The following is a 22,539-nucleotide window of genomic DNA, read 5'->3' on the forward strand; positions in this document are numbered from 1 at the left end:
AAAAATTACTATTCCCACTCCAGAGAGTGCAACAGTAGGGAAAGCGTTGGATAGCCTAGGAGTAAAAATTACTATTCCCACTCCAGAGAGTGCAGCAGTAGGGAAAGTGTTGGATAGCGTAGGGGTAACAATTACTATTCCAACTCCAGAGATTGCAACAGTAGGGAAAGCGTAGGATAGCGTACGGTTAAAAATTACTATTCCCACTCCAGAGAGTGCAATAGTAGGGAAAGCGTTGGATAGCGTGGGGGTAAAAAATACTATTCCCACTCTAGAGAGTGCAACAGTAGGGAAAGTGTTGGATAAGCGTAGGGGTTAAAATAACATACTTATAAATAAAAGAATGTTTTAGTAATAAAAATGTAAACTATTAAATAAATATAAACCATACACAATGCCTATACATAATTATTAAATGCATGATTATCAAAATATATTTAGCCCAAATTAAATATTAAAAATACCAATGTATATTATTTAATCACCAATTAATAATTAATTATCAATTATATTATTAACAAAACAATTAATTAAAATACATTATTACTTAATTACATTTAAATTTCTTCCCACCATATTCCCCTATTAACCCACTACCCGCAACAGAACACATTTATCTATTTATGAATTAATGAAAATTGTTTACCAATTAAATAAAATTAATAACCACTTAATTATAATTAATTAGCAATTATTTCAATTTAATTTATAATTCCAACTAATTAATAAATAATTATACATAATTAAATTACTTCCCACCCTATTCCCCTATAACCCCACAACCGGCTACAAAACATATTTATCAATTGATGAATTAATTATATTTCATTTCCAGTTAATTAAAATTATTTAGCTATTAATGAAAATTAATTTATAACTCCTACTAATTAATAATTAATTAAACATAATTAAATTACTTCTCACCCTATTCCCCTATAAACCCACAACCCGCTACAGAACATATTTATCAATTAATTAAAAATAATTTCCAAATAATTAAAATTAATTAGCAATTAATTAAAATTAATTTATAACTCCTACTAATTATTCGTTAATTAAACATAATTAAATTACTTCCCACCCTATTCCCCTATAAACCCACAACCCGCAACAAAACATATTTATCAATTAATCAATTAATTAAAATTAATTTCTAATTATTTAAAATTAATTAGCAATTAATGAAAATTAACTTATAACTCCTACTAATTAATAATTATTTAAACATAATTAAATTACTTCCCACCCTATTCCCCTATAAACCCAGAACCCGCTACAGAACATATTTATCAATTAATTAAAATTAATTTCCAATTAATTAAAATTAATTATCAATTAATTAAAAATATTTTATAACTCCTACTAATTAATAATTAATTAAACATAATTAAATTACTTCCCACCCTATTCCCCTATAAACCCACTACCCGCTCTGGTACTAAAACATATAATTTGCTTATAAATAAATGTATTATTATATAAAATGAATACACATATAATATTATTTATTTTAAATACTTAAGTAACTCATATAACACATACATAATAAAAAACAAAAAAATCATACAAATATCGATATTAATGTCATCGAAATTAGTGACATCGATATATATGCTATCGATATTACTAACTTTGATATTACTTACATCGATATAAATAATTTCGATATTACTTTCCTTAGGGTCGATATTCTGTCCAACGATATTCTTGACATCGATATTCTATACCTTCGAAATTTCTAACACGATATTTTGGTAGGTCGATATTTACAACTCAATATTTTGACTGTGTACCCAATAATTGCTCTCTGAGTATTCACCCTCACCCTCACCCTCAACACAAACAAGGTAGAATAAGGTTTGGTACTTTTATGCAATGGAACAATTCACTGCACTTCCTAGGGATAGAGTCACAAATTTTGAAAGGATCTCACTTCCGTTTCGCACCTACATTAAACATCAGTTTAAAATAGGAATGGCTGTTTCGGTCCTGTTTGACTCAAGCTCATCCACAGGATCTTCTATGGTCAGTATCAGTGATTCAAATTAATGGTGCCATTGTGCCCATCCGAGGCAGAGGGAAGGCAGGCAGGAGTGGTGTACTATGTTTGTAGCGGCTAGGAAATATTTGGCAGGATGGGCGGGAGACATGGGAACATCACAATACAGGATGTGTGACCAGATGTTTATTGTTTACATATTCTGGAGCTAACACTAAGATGTAACTGTTAATTGTTACTCTGTTTATTTAATTCTATTCTACTTCTTTGTTCATTGGTGCATCTGTATACCAAGCAGGAGACTTAATCCTAGACGTTTTCTGTTATCACAACGATGTAGGTTAATGTGTCCTTCTATTTTCAGAGTTCTTTATGTCAAACGCTTGCTTGTCAAATGCTTGCTTGCATTTAGTTATAAACCCAATGAAAACATTTTTAAAAAAAGAGCAATACATTATTTTTTGTTATATTTATAATACCACAAACAATTGTGGGACATGCTCCAGGCATGAACACTGAAACCAAGACAGGTGTAATTTCTCAGCTAAGACAACCGCTAAACAACTATGCCCTGCTTCATTCCTAAACTCCAAGTATGTCCTCATTTCAAGGCATGGATGGTATGAGAAGGAGTAAACTATTTTCCAGAAAAACTTCTCTTGGTTTAGTTGTAGCAACAAATATTGAGCCGAATGCCCCAGAAGTCTCTATTCTTCACAATGTCCTCTTGGCCAAAGGCCAGTGGCCTCTGAAATCCTTCCTAGTAGGAAACAGCCAAAGTGATACTGGGCCTAGTTTGCATAAACTAGGGAGATTCATGTACCTTGCAACCAAAGAAGTATTGCTCAACGGTAAACATGTTTTATGTTCTTTCTGTTTTGATCCATTAGATGTAAGATTCAATAATGGGTATGTACACCTTATTTTAAAGTATTTTGGGTCCGTAGTAAGTTTGCATTTGATGTATTCTATTGTTTAAGTTCCTTTTGTTTACTGTTCCTTTTTCCAAGTATAGTTTCTCACCCAAGGAAAAGAAAGTTTAGCTAAATGAAAAGTAGGTGCCTACAATGAAACAGGATTAGTACAACAGGTACTTCCAACGTGCGGGCCTTCCTCACGAAAAAAGTATATAAAAGGTACTAACAAGGGATATGGATAGAAACCAGATAACACCATAGGTTCCAATGTAATAACTCTAACCTTGCATACCTCTAGGAAGGTAAGTCTTTGCTTAGAAAACTGAACATAAATCTAACCCAGACAAGGAAAGAGAAGAAAGAGCAATAATAAAAGAGGTAAAATCCTGCCGGCAGATATCTAGGCTAATCCGCTTCATAAACCGTTTTGATAAAATAATTGTCTTTGAATGCTCATAATTTGCAGTAGGACCAATAGTTGTATTGTGCTGATCACCTGCACTAAAGATAAACAGCGCACAAACCTAGTAGTTTTACGGAGACAATTTAATCAACTGAACTGCTTTTCACCTTAAAGAACAAAATGGGGACACACACATTGAGCTTTACTAACACAAGTTATGATGTCACAGAGAATCCAGATTGAAAACATAACTTTAGAATATATTCTGTCAAAGTATTTTCATAGTTACACCAACTCATAAACTAATGGTATATGTATCTCATTGTACACAAATATTTGTAGCTCTTTGTACAACAGGGGATCATTTATAAAACACGATTACAACCCCTTTTCTCCTATGGTGTTCATACTATACCTGCCAGGAGTCCAATGAGAAGCATTACAACCCATCCTGACCATGCATCCAGCAAACCCTTGATAAACTCCCATAGGGATTCTTTACTTTTGTTGGTGATCTGAAAAAGAGAACAATGCGCTGATTGACTATGTAGAAAGAAAAAAGATCTGAACACCTTCAATGTATTCCTTTTATGACGTTTGCACTGAGGAACAGTGAGATGTGGCATATCATGCAGGATTTTCCTCACAATTAACTTATTGTTTTCTCTAAAGGGTCGTGCTTCTTCCCATCCACTCTCATTTCCATACACGCAGCAGACCAGCCATGAAAGTTTTGGAATGGGGCCATATTAATACACCTACCAATCTTATAAATGTGTTTTCTACTTGTTTTAATTCAATTTACACCATATTTCCCAGGACAATGGATTACGTGTTTCTAATTGTTGCAACTCATGTCCCCTCCATTGGATAATTTAATTAATTAGATGCCTCTTTACAAAAATACCATAAGCTAGTCAAGCAATAATTGTAATATATGTATTATATTGTAGTCACATTCATATAGCCCTTTATATCCCTGTTGCGCTGTAGCATACTACTCTCTAGGGAGTGCTTGGATAGAAGGAGATTGATTTGTTGTGTAGCCTACAAGGGAGGTGATACAGTGGTGTGCATGATAGACAGTTGTGTTTTTATCATGTTATTTGTTATTGCACCAAAAAGGAGTTGCAAAAAAGAAGCTTAATCCTAAAGGCATTCATATTTTTGGGTCAAAGGAGGTGAGACTGCAGTATGAACTATGTGGGAAGTGTTTTCATGTAACTGGTGATTGGCAGAGGGTGCTGTCATCGTATTTGTGCTAACATTTAGCTGGGATTATGCATGAAGTGAAGAAGAGTCGAGTGGAGATGAGAAATGGGGAATTATAGAAAGCTAAAACAAACACAAAAGAGTCGGAAGGTCTGCTAAGCGGCGTAACTGAGTCTATGCGGTCCTGATAAGGTGACCCTTTTGGACTGCACTGAACCAGGCCAAGTGGTCACATGACACAGAAATGTGTTAGATATCCTATCAGCCCACCCATCTGGCGGAGCCTCGTCATGTAGGACATCCAACCAGAGTGGTGAGTCTAAGCCCAGGTGAATTGGCCAGACAACACACACTACTGGTTCATCTTGTAATAGTGTCCGTGCCACAGAGTGGTGCTGAAAAAGTGCAGTGAAAAACAGGGACAAAAGAATAAGTGATCTAAAATGGCGGTCGAGGCAAAGAAAAAATGTTTTTATTAAAGATATTCACCAGGACGCCAGATTAAAAAGAAGTGTACACAGTGTGAAAGAATCACTGTGATCCTTTACTGTGTATTATAGAAAGCTACATGTGTGTTAAAACCCATCAGCTGTAGATTGATTTCTAAAGGTGTATGGTCCAGACTTCTGAGCTGCCCAGTTTTTTAGTATATACATTTGAGGTGATTCCTCAGCATCCACTGTTCTATGGCTCAGAGACAGTAGTACAGTCATGAAGTGTCTAGGTCTTCATGTTTTAGATACTAGATGACCTGAATGCCATCACTGTAGTTGAAGGAGGTTAGGTTGAAGGACTTGATGAGGCATGGTAGTGAACTGAGATAACTTTTGAAGCGGAGGGGGTCAAAAGATTGGCTTTTGATGGTAAACCACAATTGGAGTTGTGCTGAAAGGCGGTAATGAATGTAAACTTTAGTAGCAGAATTATGTTTGATCTGTAAGATAGCTAGGAGATGCAGTATAAGAGATGTCTTTTGACAACAGTTCCTCTAGTCTAAGAGTGTGTGGAAGTTGACTGGACCAGTAGTACAAGTATGAAAACTCCACTTCCGAACACTGCAGAGATGGAAATGGAGGAATATTGGATGCTTCACTTCGGGTGGAACACTATTTGATAGACTGAATGTAAACTTTTTCAGTTAGAAAGCTGCAGATTAGATAGAAGGCAGCATTTTCAGACTGTTTTGGGAAATTGAAGATTGGTTGACAGTTGGCTATGCCTGGTCAGTCAAGGTTATTCTTCGTAAGTTCAAAGGCATAGGGGTCATAGGCTAAAGAGTTTGTGAGCTTTGGTTTGGGTGGTGGCAATTTCTTGGAGCAGGACAACCTGGAAGGAGTGAGCAGGGCAAGCTTCAGGCTGGGCCAAATTCCTTTACCAGTTTCAAGAAGTGAACAAAAAGATCAGGAAAAAGTAGGTGAATGTGAGCAGTGCAGTACGAGCGATTCAGATTTGTTTATGATAATGTCTTGAAACCTTTGCTCACTGTGGAATCCTTGAAAATACTGTTAGTCCCCTGCTTCTTTCTATTGGATGATTTGGCCCCAGGGTTATTCTGTGTGCACTGATTTTTAGTGGACTTGGGTTCTTTATTCTCTTAAACAACAGATTAGCTTTTGAATCCAGGATCACATCATAGATAATGTTCTTTGCTCATGTATTAACCATGAAGTTGATGAACGGATATGGGGCAGGAGTTAGAGCAGACGTTAGTGGGAAGAGGAACATTTGAAGAGGAAAAGCGGTAGTGGATGTAGAGATGGAATACAGGTTAGGGTTAAAGTACCCATTCCTGCTCCAAGATGTTGATAGGGATTTAACAGGATTAGGGATTCAGGAGAGTCAGTGAGATTCGGTACGTTAGTCAGGGAAGGGTGAAAATAGTAATTAGAAGGTGTGGTAGGCATATATTTCCCACAATAGGGAAAGGAGATAAAGTGAAGGCATGAAAACAAGAGACTAGTGTTTTGAAGGTAGGGGGTGGATGAGAGGAGATAGAGAAGGAGCAGCATAAATGACTGTTTGTTAGGTCTGGTACAGAAGGATATGTGTGTTGTTAAAGGTGGTGGTTCATTCGGTCAAAGTACCAGGAATGAAGGAATGGACGTGATGCCCGAAGAGTACTCTGGAGTGATTGATAGAGGATGAAGAGAAGAGGAAGAAAGGAGATCATGAGGAAAGTGATTAGGGAACCACATGGGAGGGATGAGGTATTAGGTACATAGTGAAGATTGGGTAGAAGAGTGAGGTTAGGTGTAGATGAGTGGGAGGCTGTGCAGTTGCATGGGGAAAAGGGATAGGAGTAAAGACAGGTATATCAAAAGTAAAGGGGATGATGGGAGGCATGGAGGGAAAGAGACAACTACAATTGTTAACAACTTTATTGTTTCGTTTTTCAGTTCCACTCTTGTTATTTTCAGAGCCCTATGTTCCCTTTTTCAAATTCCTTAGCCATTATAAGCAGTACTAATTTCTTCCCAAACATATAACAAAAGAGGTATTTTTCAGGAGGCAAAACGGCATAAGCCTCTTTATTGCAATTACTTTTTCCAGTTATCAGATTATGTTTAGTTTGACATGAGTTGTTTGTATCAAAGCTGCCCTTCTCGTTCTCACAGCTGGTGACCATTGGATGACTTCTATTAAATTCAAATGTAACATTATCTGTACATATGTACTGAAATACTGAAGGCCAACATTTGCGTTCTTTAAGAGGTTTAAAAGTATGTGTCTATAAAAGAAACCAATGGCCAAAACATAAAACGTTACTGATCCCCCATTTGATGACCATGTATGTGGAGGTGATCATGAGCGATAGGCTGCAGGTCACAACCAGAAAGGCTTTAACAATCTTACTGCATATGTCACGTAAGACAGAGGGCTTCTGTAGCTCACGTAGGCCTTTCTCTTTGGTGAACTCAGACTGCACAATTGTGAGGTCCTTACACTGCTTCTTCTGATGGCACTTTTAATTTTGCAAGACCAGGCTGGTTTTATGCATGTGGCCTTCAACATCCAATACCATGAGAAGAGTTTCTGTGATTCTTCATGAGGTGAATCAGAATATCAGTATGGGCTGCTTATACTGGATGTCGAAAGAATGGGAGTGGGTCAATATTATCTCTCATTGATTCACTTGATGTATGCTCAGGCTTTAGAAAGAGTACGCACCAGCACCATGACATTGGAAAGATTTGAGTGCCACTTGGGAATTGAGTAGGGCTGCCCCCAGTCCCTGTTACTTTCGAAATGGCAGCAGTACCTCTGGTATGCATGTTAAGGGAGGGACATCTGCAAAGCGACATCACATTTTATGGCCAAAGCACTTTGATAAATTTATATGCTTACAATATACTACTCTATATTAAAACCTCAGAGAATAAACTGCATCCATTGGTCAAGGAAAAAGCTAAATTTGCCTAGTACTCATGCTTGAAGGTAATTTGGAGCATGTCAGAGCTGATACTACTGACTATCTGTACAACTGAGGTGGGCTGAGATCTAAATTTTCACTGGCGAGAAGACAAGATCAGAAATTTTGGGAACATTTTTCATGCAGGCCATGGAGATTTTGCAGTAAAGTAATTAGGGTGACCTCAGAGATGAGATATCATTAACTTTCTCTATTTCTGATAAGCTTTATTTATTTTCTGAATAAGCTGGTGCTTCCTAGATTCCTTTATCTCTTCCAGAATTTTCTTCTACAGTTGCCGGTTTCTCACTCAGCTTAGAGCTGAGTGTGTAAATCTGGTATGGACAAAGGGCCATTTAAAATACTAAACACTAACTCACCCATATGACAAGAGGGGGTGGTAGATTCCCAAACTGGAAAATTACTACCAGGTTGTCCGGACCAGCTATATATCAGGTTGGATTTCTGAGGTACGGATTCCTCCTCATGTGCTCGTCGAGAGAGTCCTGGACACCAAGCATCACTGGATGGGATCATAGTGGGACGTAATATAGCAAACTCAAAGTAGATAAATGTATGGGATGATGGTCAGATGGGGGTGGAGTAGGATGGCTGTGAAGTAGGGAGTGAAATTGGCATATTAACCTTTACTAGGATGTTTTACTAATCTGGGTGTTCCAATCATGACTGAAAATGGTTATACAGGCATGCTGTATAAATTTGGCGTCCGTACACTTGAAGAGCATCACCCAGAGAATACATTTCTAAGGTTTGAGCGTGGCAAGGAATGGGAGAGCTGGGGGGAATGGCTTGTGTGCTTATCGTGGCGGCCTCAAATTGACACAGCTTCGCGCGGCCACCTACTATCCATCACTATTCTGCGGCTACATAGACGAGGAAAAGTCACCAACACAAAGATTAGGGTCTGTGGAGTCCCTGCAACAAATACTGGAGCGATAAGTCATCCTGGGCACAGGAGGAGCTGCTGTGAGAGGGGTGAGGCCTGTTGCTCCTGTCGGATGAGGCCCAGAGTTGCCGGGATTGGCTGTAGCAGTGCAGACAGAGGAGATGAGGATCGGGCAGGGGTGTGGCTTGTGCAGCCCATGGTCGCTCGTGCCTGCAAACCAGGATGGGTCCACCCGGGGTCCTCACCCAACTCCCTGAACAACACACCGTGACCAGCTGTGAGTTGCGCAGGGAGCGCGCAGGCCATGTCGGCGCATCCAGCATGAGGACGGCGTCCACACCGAGGAGCTGGTAGATGCCAACAGAAACCCCCCACCCCTCCCCGAGTACATATTTGATGGGCAGTGTGTCTGGGCCCCATAATTTTATGCGGTAAGGAGTGCCATGGCCCTCGGGCAATTCATGAGGCTACGGCGTGGGTTGACGCTGGAGCTGGTCAGGGACCAACAGGGGGCCAGAAGGGATAACCTTGCCCACAGACAAGGGGCGCTGGGAATATGACAAAGCAAACACAAGGAGATGATGGACGGAGCGCTGAAACTTTTCGGACACTCACCCCCAGTCACAGATCTGGGTTGAATCATCATCATTCTTTAGCTCACTTCGCCACCTCAGTTCAGACCCAGCTATATACAAATCAGTCTTGACCCTGTGCCTCATGGGAACAGTCCAGCCCAAACTGCCAAGCCAGGTCTTCCCTGAACCGGAAACAAGCATCCTGGGACCGGTTTCTGGGTAACACCCTTCATCAGCCAGGCTAGCTTGAATCCAGTGGCAAAGTGAGCAAGGGAATACGACAAGCTCCAAGTGGGGGGGAAGGGCCTAAATCGAAGCACAGTCGAGCCCCAAGTAGCCCATGGGACACTTTGATCCTGCTCACAGGCCAGCAGGACTTCAAAGCACAGCCCGATACAGCCCGCGAGGCCGCACCAATTCTAGAGACTGTAACCTGTGAGATAGCGCCATATGGGCTCCTAAATAAAGTACAGCTGCCACAGTCTTGCAGAGGTAACCAGCCCAATGACCCCAATCCCACATAACAACAGCAGTAGTGGAGACCTGTAGGCCGGCCCGGGCTCGCCAGAGACACATTAGCCACAGATGCATTCTGCATAACTAGTTTTGGGAACCAACGCTACATGTAGCTGAGGGGGCTATGGCCTCTCCCAGGACCAAACCATCAAGTATACCAGACCCCTTTAGGGGGAGCATAGAGGGCCGGCCCACCGGTTGCAGAGATGAGCGAACTAGGCTTTGGTGCAGTTTGTGACACTGTGGTTCCCCCCTTCTAAACAATCTTGAGCCTCGCTTTCTATCTGTATCCTGACCTAGTGGCCACGCAGGCTTGTGGGTCCGGTGAGCTGCAAATCGGACTGCAGGAAGCTGAGGATCCCACCCAGGAGCAACAGTAGAGCATGACTAAAGACAAGGGGCCGCCAACTGCCAAACAAAGTACTATAGACAAATGTACTCAAGTAGGAGGTTCCCTGAGACAGACAGCACCGGACAACTATGAAGGAATGATACAAGACAACGCAGCACTGTTGACCACCATCACTCAATCTCGAGACATTCTTGACGCTAAGATAGGTGCTGTGGGCTCGGAGTTGACGCTTTTGAGACAAGATCTCTGTAACGATGTGGAGTGGATCACCGAGGTGTAGACCCAGGTCTTGGGGTAGTATATTTGGTTGCATCCCTGCAGACTACAGCATCCAAGTTCACCTCAATGACCAGGGAATAAGTGGCACATGAAGACGACGCCGAAGGAAGGGCGCAATAACTTAAGATGTGTTGGATTTCCTGAGGGTTGTAAAAGCGCCTCGATGGAGCAATTCCTAGATCATTGGCTTTGTGAGTTGCTGCCATTGGGAGCCCTTTATCATTGTTTTGTGGTTGAGCAGGCCCATAGAGCGTTAGCGCGCTGCCCTTCTCTGGGGCCAAGCCTAGAACAGTTATCACAAACTCATGAACTAGATAGAGAGGGACACAATCCTAAAACACGCTTGATTGCAGGAAAGATTATGTATCAATCACATAACATTATAATCATTCCAGACTACACCAGGTTGGGACAGCAACAGAGTCAATCTTTTCAAGACTCAAACAGCATCTCCGCAAATTACACATTAGATACATGCTTCAATATCCTACAAAACTCAAAGTGATCTACCATTCTCAGACACTCTTCTTCGACTCCCCAGAAGAGGTATTCCAGTGGACAAAGGAAAGGTTCCATGTTAAACATCATACACTATGTAGGAAACAGGGAGAGATAAGGGTCTAAGGCAAGATTTACAGACCAGCGCGGACTAAATCCCCAATGCAGTACATAATAAAAACAAAAATCAGCGGGACTATACACACGCATAAACAGTACAGGCAACAAAGAATCTCTTCTAACGTGGGAAAAAAGTCCTATTTAAGAGGACGGAATCCCAACACCATTGTTGACTTTCAACAGTTTTCATCCTAAGTCCCTTCGTCAAAACTTACCATTTGGGCAATTTATTCGTATTCAAAGGAACTGCTCTACGAAGGAAAATTATGATCATCATGCCAACATCTTATCTCGCAACCTTCATGAGAGGAAGTATCCCAAGAAACTGATACGCCAGTCCTATAAAAGAGCAACCAATAACAACTGGGAAGCACTCTTAGAACCAGCAGGACCAAAACCGCAGATGACAAGGCTTACCTGTGTTAACACATTTAGCACGATGTCCAAGAAGATTCAGTGGAGTGTGCGCAAGCAAAAGTGCATCCTGAATGTAGGAAATGTAGATTAACCTCTTCCCCTTTTCTCCTTTAAAAGGAGTACCAATTTGCACGATAGCTTGGTATATACTAGACCACGGTTGGAAGTACCTACCAGACAAGAGATGCTTTGGAGTCTACCAGCTGTCTAAGGACATTATCCCTGTGGCACATGTGTGGTCTGTCTCCAAACAAGACATACAACAGAAATAGACATCAGTACCAGCAGACCTTGGAGACAGATAAAACACACCAACTGCAACAGTGAAAAGGTTATCTATTTAATAACTTGTCCTTGTCAAAAGAAATGCGTTGGCATGACGACTAGAAAGATTAAACAGAGAATCATGAAACACAAAAGCACCATTCGGTGCAAGAAACAATCGACGAGACCGACTAACCATTTTGTGGACATGCAACACAAACCAGATGATATGGTTTGGACAATTCTTGGACAACCATCCAAACCTCCCCATGTCACTGATATATCTAAATTCCTGTTTAGGAAGGAGCAACAATGGGTTTTTAAACTTTAGAGTGACTCAGACGGACTCAACTATGAAATTCTGTGGACGCTACTGTAATCATTTGTCCTAAGTCCATCACTATTTGATGTTTCATATGACTGACTTCTTGATCAATCACACACACTGATTACGATCTTTTACTGAAGGGATAGGACATTCAGAATCACATTTTAAAAATAAAGAACAGGGCAAAGAAGGGGCTGCATTCCTCCACAAATGGGAGCCGATGTAGGTTAAGACATAGACCCATTTGGAGTTTACACCTGTATTGAAGATAGGACAGTGAAGTTGCATCTGATATGAATTATTGGGCATATCCTCCACAGTTTGACACTAAAGTATGTCTTAAGCTTACCAGTTAGCAGTAACCATCACCTCTATTAGATTATGTTCCCCATGATATATGGTATGCTTTGAGTGATTGTTGATAGATGTCATCTAATCAATGAGGGGTGCATTTCTGTCTTCATGTACAGTTGAATATGCACCACAATCAGCGTTTTTGCAGATACTATGAAACAATAACTTTCAGTTTGATGGCCACAGCTTTTTAACACAATTTCCATCTTCGTAAGTTTGTTTTGTAGGGGATTGCGTGAGTTATTTCGAGATGCACTTTGTGCAGTGATGCAAGTGTAGAGAAGCGCGGCACAGTCATTGGTAAAGAAATAATGTGATTCGTGTAAACTTTGTTTACCGTTAGCTCAACTACAATTCCTACCATTCCTAGTTAGTTCTGTAGCTCACTCTCAGACGTACGATTTATAGGTGTACCGCTTTTCATCAATTCCCAGTATTCTTAGAGTGCCGGGTAGTTTTTCGCACCCGATACATCGGGACGCATGAGTTGCAGTTAAGCGCAGCATTTTCAATTGGTAAACTAAGGACGCGACTGGAGGAAGATGTGGGCTGTTGTTATTCTAACCACAATTCCCACCATTCCAAGGTGGTCCGGTAGTTCACTCGTAGATGCGTGACGTACATTGAAACGTGATGGCGTTGCATAGCAACAAATTACGCATAGAGTGTTTGACGGCAATGAGGCAAAGGAGTTCCCATTTTTCGCAATTGAACACAATATATAAACCGTGCTCCCTCTCCGCCACTCACCACTCCGGACAACCAGAAGACGGTTTGAGGTAGCAACGGAGAGGTGAGTAGCACAGGATAAGTCTTTTGTTTTGAGTTTCGGATGTTGCTGGGCGTGATATAGCGGGCTTCTGGCACTACAGCTGCCATCGCTTACAGCAGGGTTGGCGTTTGGGCTCCAGTTTGCTCCTATTTTGACTTTGTCTGACTTAGGCTTGTAATATTTTGACTGCAGCCATGTTAACAACTATGGTGTAACCGAGTACCAATCATAATATGGAGAGCACTTTGTTATGCTTCTTTAGCCAGTCAGTAGCTCTACAGTTGCTTTAGAACTTGAGCATGCACCTTGTACATTTTAGGTGCTTGACATGATAGCCTAGGAGTCTCCATTGGGACCCCACAATCTTGCTGACCAACATCTCTGGCAGCTATTTTAATTATTTGGTATGCCACATTGAGATGTAAAAATCTAGTGTTGTAAATGTCTGCCTACGGAGTCCACTATGAATCATGAGGGTTAATTTTTAATTGATTGAAGTACTGTTTTTAGGTCCAGTGTTCCGGCCCTTGACCACAATTCTCCTTTCTATTTCCTTTTATCAGAGCGGTGCCTCACGCCCTGAGTTGTTACCAGGAGTGGTGAGGAGACCTCCCGTATCCATACGGGTAAGAAAAATATGTACTTAATATATTACCTTATGCAGAATGCACTGCATTGATGGGCACACCAATTGGTGATGGTCCTTTGTTATACTCAGTTCAAGCAAGCAATATATTAATTCTACGATGACATACATGGTTATTGTATTTTTCTCTTTACAGGTGCGAACAACGATCCAGTAGTTTCTTCAAAAAAAGGAACACAGGTGATTGTGGGTTGTATCATTTTCTTTATCCATATTCACGGTCTTTTCACTTGAGTTTTGCAGTAGTAGTAGTAGTACTATCTAGATCCTGAGTAAGGACACGATCAAATAATGATCCTAATGGCTGAAACATGTAGACCCTCTATTTAGACCAGTGCGCTTGATAATGTATTCAGATCGCGCTTGCACAGTTTTTAACAATTGACACTAAGAGAACCTTAATAAAACTTTTTTTCTCTTGGTAGCCAATTTTAGATTGCACTTCACGTTTTCTACTCTTCACACTGCAATACATCCACTTACACTCTGGCATGCTCCATAGATCGTAGGAGGTCATATTCATTGTATCAATCAAAACATCCGCAAGCTTCTACCTCCCAGTGAAGGAGTATAAGCTCCTTGGTTGCACTAGGATTGCAGTCAAGAGGAGATCCCAGATGATGAAGCATGCTCCCTCGGTAGGTGATGGAATTCCGTCCTCTTAAATAGGACTTTTTTTCCATGTTATGCTAAAAGAGATTCTTTGTTGTCTGTACTGTTTGTGCTTGTGTCTAGACCCGCAGATTTTTGTGTTTATTATATTAAACGCTATACACTGCCGCGCCTGGAGTCAGACTCTTCTCAGAGTGACAAGCAGAACAAGATCACAAAGACTCCAGCTCCTTTCGACACCGATCTCGCAAATCATGCACGAGCCCCAGTTGGGTGGCTGATGCTCCAGCGGCTAAAGGGAGATCTTCAACTTCCCAGACATCTGAAGCAGGCTCTCCCAAGTGACAATGGGCAGTAAGCATATTAGATGGGGCTCTCCTCAAACTCAAAAGTGTATAATGCTATAGGTGGGCATGCAATAGAGTTTACGCCTTCCTGATAACATGCTATTCTTGGGTAAGGGGATGCACTGGGAAGGGCCAAGATGGACTCCACAGTTCCGCAACCGATACTTTCCATTCCCTAAGTATGGGGTGAGGGGTGTTTCATATCTGTAGTTATTGTAGCAATTATTGCACCAGAATAATGGTATACTATTTTGTGGTATTGCTACCATTGTTAGTTTTGACTTTTCTTCTTTTTCCGTGCCTGCAGAATGCCCTTTCCCTCACATACCCAGTAGATATTTACTGCAGCATGTTCCAAACAAGAGTTGCCAGTTGCAGATGTGTTCCTCTGACCACCTCAGGTTAGTGTTGTGGAATGCAAATGGCCTACTGGATAAGGCAAAGAGAGGGCAGCTCTGAAGCAGGCCAAGAGGATTGGGTAAGATGTCCTATTTTTACAGGAGACTCACCTTATTTGGAAAAAGGTCCCATGCTTAGCTAGATGGGGATATGCACGTCTACCACTCGGGATTAACACAAGGTTTCACGGGTACCAGGATCCTGATTAAACAGCCAGTTCCCTTCCAGAATACCAAGACATGGCCCTTTGCCGACACTCTTTTGTTGAATTATTGACAGGGCTTTGGGGTGAGCTACTGGGTGGACTTGTGGTGTTGGGTGGATTGGAATGGAGTGATAGCTCTAGCGGCTGATGGATTCCGCCCACAGGCAGAAGCCCCTCTCCTACTTTGTCTAAGCATTTGGTCTTGCGGATGGATGGCAGGGTCACAACTTGACCCCGGGTGGCTTTACCTTTTTTTCAGCGGCATTTGGCTCCTATTATCACATGGATTATTTTTTGGTTCCACACAATAGTTTACACAGGATTAAGAGGTATCGCAGTACTCCCCAGGGGACTATCGTACCATTCCCCGGGAGGCATTAGGTCTTTGAATAAATTACTGGCGCCAAACGTTTTGTTGCCGCCTGTTGCCAAGGCATCTACAGGGTCCTGACTATCGTAAGCATATGGAACATTGAATAGAGGGATATTTTGCAAATAATGTAGGTACAGTGATATTCCCCATGGAAGGCCCTGAAGCCCACGCTTTGGGGGAGGTCATCAGCTATTGTGCCGGGGAGCGACGACGCACACTGCAAGACACAGTTGATCTTGAGACAGAAATCACAGAACTGGATTTGCGCAGTCGCCAACCCGGTGGCTAGTGCGCGTGTAACAACTTGTCCTAGTACAGCAGCAGTATGGAAGAGGTGCGATTGGCCTGCCAGGAATTCCAGAGCAGTATTTATCAGTGGGGGGGACAAATCAGAGTCAATTGCTTCACAGACTATGCCAGGAAATTCTCAGAGCACCTCTTTCTTACCCCCTAATTTAGAGTAAGTCAGGTAAATTACTTACAGACCCAGGAGACATAGGGAGTAGTTTCACTTCACATTTCAGAGGGGATTACGCCAAGAAAAAGGTAATATCCGGGACACAGATAGAGGAGTTTGTATGAGTGATTCCGATTTGGAATCTGTTCCCAGTGGCCCGTGAATCGCTGGACGCTAAGGTCACAGGCGAGGTACTTACCTCAGCCATGGCTGATTTGAACTTGGGCAAAGCTCTCGGACAAAACAGTTTCCCCAGAGAATCTTTCAAATTATATATGCCTAAGCTTCAAGCTCACCTTCTAGATGTGGTCTTACCGGCTACGGCAATGGCTGTTATGCCGGGTTGGCGCCATGCAGAGATCGTGGTATTCCTCAAGCAAGGTCACCACATGGATGATCACACATCGTATCCCCCTCCTGGAGACCACCATGGCCCTGGGGACCGGCACCCCCTAGGGCCGGCTCCTGCAGTGTCCCGGGGTGCCCACCCCCGGTACACTGCTGTTTGCAATGGATTTTGAAAGCGAGAGCAGGTTTCCTGCTCTCGCTTCCAAAATCCAAAGCAGATTGCTTTTCCACAAAGGGAGCTGCAGGATGTTTCTGGTGGGCTAGTGGAGCTGCAGGGTGTTCCTGGTGGGCTAGTGGCCCCCAGGGACCCTCAGGATCCAAGAAGATTTAATCACCCAACTTAAAACGCGCCACAGGGCACCTTTGCACACTTTTCACATCAGGACCCGCACCCTACCTGCACCACTGTGAAAACGGACCCTCTGGTGCGTTGTAAGTTGAGAGATTAGATCCCCTTGAATCCTGAGGGTCCCTTGTATCCAACTAGCCCCCCAGGTACCTCCAGTAAGCACCCATGAGCTGCGTTGCAGAGAAGTGTAAAAAGGGGCGTGGCCTCGGAACACCTCTCTGCAACACAGCTCTGTGCCGCTTATTGGAGGTACCTGGTGGGCTAGTTGGCCCCCTGGGGCCGCAGGGACCCTCAGGATTCAAGGGGACTTAATCCGCCAACTTACAAAGTGCTTGGGGGCACATTTGCAAAGTGGTGCAGGGAGGAGGCGGGGACCTGATATAACAAGTTATCAATCCTGATCTGTGGGACTTACTGGTGGTAATAAAAGGGATACTTGGCCCCCATGGTTGACGTTTGGAGCTAACTACTCCTTCTGTTACCGCCAGTAGATACCCCACAGTGGGATTGCTAAGAGGTGTTTTGGAGCAAGGCTCGACAAATCTGAAAAATTGTACTAGCCCTGCAGGTCTAGTAACTTGGAAAATCCCCTCGACCCAACTGCAACCTACTTGACCTCGGTCTCTGAAAACAGAGCAAAAGTGACAAGTTAACAAGATTTAAAGACATCTTTATTGCTCAGTCCCTTTGTGAGCAATAAAAATGCCTTTAAATCTGGTTATCTTGTCACTTTTGCTCCGTTTTCAAAGACAGAGGACAAAAGTTAGTTTGTCTTCCTACTCGCCAGAAAGGGCGAGTATGATCTAAAAATAGCTCGTCCTCATCCATTCTCCCTCGCAAATGCGAGCAGGCGAGTGGATTTGTCGAGCCCTGTGGAGGCCATGCTCACCTTTCTCCACCACTCTGGAAACGAGACTGGTATGTTATAGTTAGAAATTAGCATTTAAAAAAACCTTTGAAATTCACTGAAAAAAACATAGGTTTCAGGGATGTTATAGTTAGAAACTAGCATTTAAAAAACCTTAGAAATTCACTGAAAAAACCATAGGTTTCAGGGACGTTATAATTAGTTGGACATTTCACTTGTACAAAACCAGAGAAATTGCCACGTTATGGTTAGTTCAGCTAACTATAACTCGTGCACCCGCAATGCACTTCTGATGACATCACATATTACATTATTCATGACATGGTCAGTGACATCACTGATGACATCACTGATTGAGGGAGTAACGCTGGATTGAGGGAGGAACGTTCACACTGAGGCCCATCGGGGGGCATGGAACCTTGCAGCAGTTTTAATTACGTGTGCGGTGATCGAAGAAATGATCTGTCATGGACTACGAGGCCCAGCAATCTTTGCTTCGTTCTACAGGAGCGGCCGATACAGGGCGGGCTACCCTGCATAAATTAAGGGTAGGGTACGGAATGCACACATTTTCAGCTGCGTCCATGCTTCTGAGGAGTAAGGTTTCAGACTTCCAAACGCGTCAGGCGGAGAGGACGCTGCTGAACTGTTAAAAGCTATCGGTGTGAAAATGTTCCTATTGTACCAATAAAGGCTTTATACCTATGAAGGCGGCAGGGTGCTTCACTGAAGGGCAACTTTCGGAGCAGGCAGAGGCAGAGACACAGACACAAGTGAACAAGGCTGTTACCGAAACGCATTGTGTAAATTAAACTTGAACTTTGTTATTGGTGTTCTGCCTTTGTCTTCCTGAGAGCGTACGTTATTGAATTTCGGATTTGGATATTGAGTGCCGGCACGCTCTGCCGGTGTGTACGCCACCCTTCTTGAGTCCCAGTACCCTAAAGGGGGCAAATATATATATATGAGCATGTGAGCCGTGGTGCCGAAACGTTATGAGATCGACTAGCGAGAAATAAACTAATTTGCACCGTGAAATTTGGTCCGTGCTTGGTGTTCCTGCTCACGCTGGGGGAAAAGCGGCGAAGCAAAGGAGACTTTGGTTGTCTATATATATATGCAGGACTTGATTGTGTGTTTTCCGCACCACACTTCCCATAATGCACAGTCTCATCGGAGCCTCCCATCGGCGGGTGTGTCATATGGAAATTGGAGAAGTGTGTCAGCGGGTGCGCACACGGCTTCCGTTAAAGCCCCTGAAGAGAAGCAGATGGAGCTTCGAAACGCGTCAGGCAGATCCATTACGGAGCGGCATCTACAAGCGGATCCCCGTCCTCACCTACACATAAATTAGGCTGCTGCTCGTGTGCTACTCAAGAGGTGGACAACCTGGAGCGACAATTTACACGCGGCAGTCCAGCCGCGGAGTATGCACCACCCCGTTACCCTTGGGGGTCACGGAAGTGAAACAGCAGCCGTACATGGGATCGAGGACAGGCTCACTTGTGGGGTCCATACAGGACTTGATTGTGTGCTTTCCGCACCACACTTCCCATAATGCACAGTCTCATCGGAGCCTCCCATCGGCGGGTGTGTCATATGGAAATTGGAGAAGTGTGTCAGCGGGTGCGCACACCGCTTCCGTTAAAGCTCCTGAAGAGAAACAGATGGAGCTTCGAAACGCGTCGGGCAGATCCATTACGGAGCGGCATCTACAAGCGGATCCCCGTCCTCACCTACACATAAATTAAGCTGCTGCTCGTGTGCTACTCAAGAGGTGGACAACCTGGAGCGACTATATAGATATATATATATATATATATATATATACATACAACACGTGACTCCTCTGGATTTCTCGGTGTTTCAGCAACCACGCAGCACACCAGCAAACAGGAAGGAGACGGACCACGTCACATCAGCAGAGTTGTTTTTTATTGAACAACAGAAAGCAGCTACGCGTTTCTGGCAAAATATGCCCTTGTTTTCAAGGAAAACATTCAAGGAATTACAGGATAGATTTCAACTCGAGAACATTGACTTCTACTATTCACCACTCACATTCAAGGAATTACAGGATAGATTTCAACTCGAGAACATTGACTTCTACTATTTTCTACAAGTTAAGGTGGCTCTAACCAAAGCAAACTTGGGCAACACATCCCCCTCACTCCCTGGCCTTTTATCCACCCTTAATAGACTTGGTCACCAGGTATCCAGAATGTACAAAATGATCAAACCACAGACATCTAACCTGGTCTCTGCATTACAATCCTATTGGAAATCATATTCCTCCACTCCCACATCTGATAACGAGTGGGCCAGAATTTGGGAATCGACCACAAGACACAAAATTAGCCCAACTCTATCCCAAACTAAATTCTGGCTCCTACACAAAGCCTTTTGGACCCCCAGGAGACTTTTTCTGCACAACATCAAAGACAATGACTCCTGCTGGAACTGTTTGGAAGCGGGAGGAGACCTTGAACATCTAATATTTAAATGCCCCCGGGTTGCCACATACTGGGACAGGATATTTGACTTTATTAACAAAGCCCTGCACGTTTCTCTCCCGAGAGAATTTGCTACTCTAGTTATGGGTTCTTCCAAAGCTGTCACTTTAAATGAAAATGACAAAGCCCTACTTGATCTTTTACTGACGGCGGCGGTTAAAGTCATAACGTCCAACTGGAAAAATACAGCCAAAGCCTCCTTCCCCCATTGGCTCAACTGGGTTTCTAATCTCAGGGGTGCCGATACCATTGCACTTGCCTCTCACCCCTGGCGCCCACAACACAGGAAAATATGGGACTCACTTGACGCTCACTTTGATCTCTTCAAACCTCCGTGAGACACCTAAAACTTTGTTGTGGCAAGCAATTTCTCAATATGATATTTGATGGTTGTGCTTCACCCTGCTGTGCTATATGACCGATCTATCTGCCTGCTGACATATGCCTTCGTGTTGTACGGACTTGATGCTTAATTGTCATTTTCTTTATTTACCTGTTTCCTTTTTCCCCCCGCATGTTATGTTTACTCCATATTATGTTACTTCACCGCTTCTCGATTTATTATGTACTTGTACCATGGACTTTATCTGCTATTATTTGTTCTGTTCATATCACTACCAAACTCTCTCAATAAAAATGTTGTGAAATAAAAAAAAAATAATAAAAAAAAAATATGCCCTTGTTCACGCTGCCAATATATATATATATATATATATATATATATATATATATATATATATATATATATATGTGTATATATATATATATATATATATATATATATATATATATATATATATATATGTATATATACACGAAGATGTAAGGTATGGCTTTCTTTAATATCTCAGGTCTCACTCGACCCCATGGCCAATATATATATATATATATATATATATATATCCACAAAGGCGAACAGCTGTCGTCCAGCCAAGAACGAGTGCACTCACGAGTAACGTATAACAAAATACTTTAATGAGCAAACCTCCAAGCACTGACAGATGCATTTCGGCACAACACTTTTTTCAATGTCAGTTTGTTTCCTCTCAAGGTACCATTTTAAAGCAAACAGTGACTAGCGTAAATTCATCAACAGCAAAGATGGCCATGAATGAATTTACATTCATTAGATAACAATGGCGGACATCTTGTAACATGTAAAAAGACACGAAAAAATGATCACAATACAAATCCTGAGTTACACCAAAAGTTAATAGTAGCTCGGTGAGTCCTTATATTAATGGATTCGAGGGCTGCCAGATCTACCTGAACCATAGAAACAGTGGGGCATATTCGCAAGAACATGTGATTGCCACTGCATAAATTAGCTTAATGCAAATCTTCACATAGCAGTCTATCGCGGGTAAATAACGCCATGTTAACGTGGTATTCCCAACACGGCGGTAGTCTCACAATAACGCGTCAAATGAATACATCAAAATCAACACAGCGGCGCAAAAAACGCAAAACACAAATGCAAAAATAGTAGCAATGACGACAATCATGATACAAAAATCAGCGAACGGCGCAAAAAACGCAAAACACGAATGTAAAAATAGTAGCAATGACGACAATCATGATACAAAAATCAGCGAAAACCAGCCACAGGCCTTCAATTCCTATGTGTTATGCGGGAAAATGCACTGTAAAAGCAACAAAAAAACACACCAAAACCAAAGCAAATTGCATAGCACCAAGGATGCACCTGGGCCGAGTGCAGAGGACAACCCGAACTCCCACAAGCCCCACGAAGGACCAACATGGAACCCCGTGTTCGGGGAAGGACAAGGGGAAGAGGAAGAGGAAGACGGGGTTCCGTCTGCAGGATGACCAGATCATCGTCACGGAAGTGATAGAACGCTACCAACAACTGTTTGTCATCTCCACTGCGTCATTGGCAACACAAACGGAAATATGGCAGTCCATCGTCAACAGCGTGAATGCAGTTGGAGTGTCGAGGATGTCAATAGAGGAGGTCAAGAGGCGCTGGCATGATGTGCAAAGCCAAACCAAACAGTAACTCGCTGCCAACAGGAAGGCAGCAAAGGTGGCTGGAGGTGGGAGTCCTGCGCCACAGGAGGAGCTGGATGAGCTGGAGGA

At 42.5% G+C, this 22,539-nt stretch overlaps 1 protein-coding gene across 1 annotated transcript in view; it reads right to left on the bottom strand.

The window, feature by feature from the left end:
- CLCN4 (Cl-/H+ antiporter 4) overlaps positions 1 to 22,539 on the bottom strand; it is a 301,238-nt gene that overhangs the window by 119,715 nt on the left and 158,984 nt on the right. The window contains exon 4 of the mRNA XM_086934785.1: positions 3,735 to 3,834. Within this exon, the coding sequence (XP_086790911.1) occupies positions 3,735 to 3,834 (100 nt within the window). The remainder of the gene's footprint in view (positions 1 to 3,734; positions 3,835 to 22,539) is intronic.

The sequence above is a fragment of the Lissotriton vulgaris genome, chromosome 8 (assembly GCF_964263255.1).
Source record: "Lissotriton vulgaris chromosome 8, aLisVul1.2, whole genome shotgun sequence".
NCBI lineage: Eukaryota > Metazoa > Chordata > Amphibia > Caudata > Salamandridae > Lissotriton > Lissotriton vulgaris.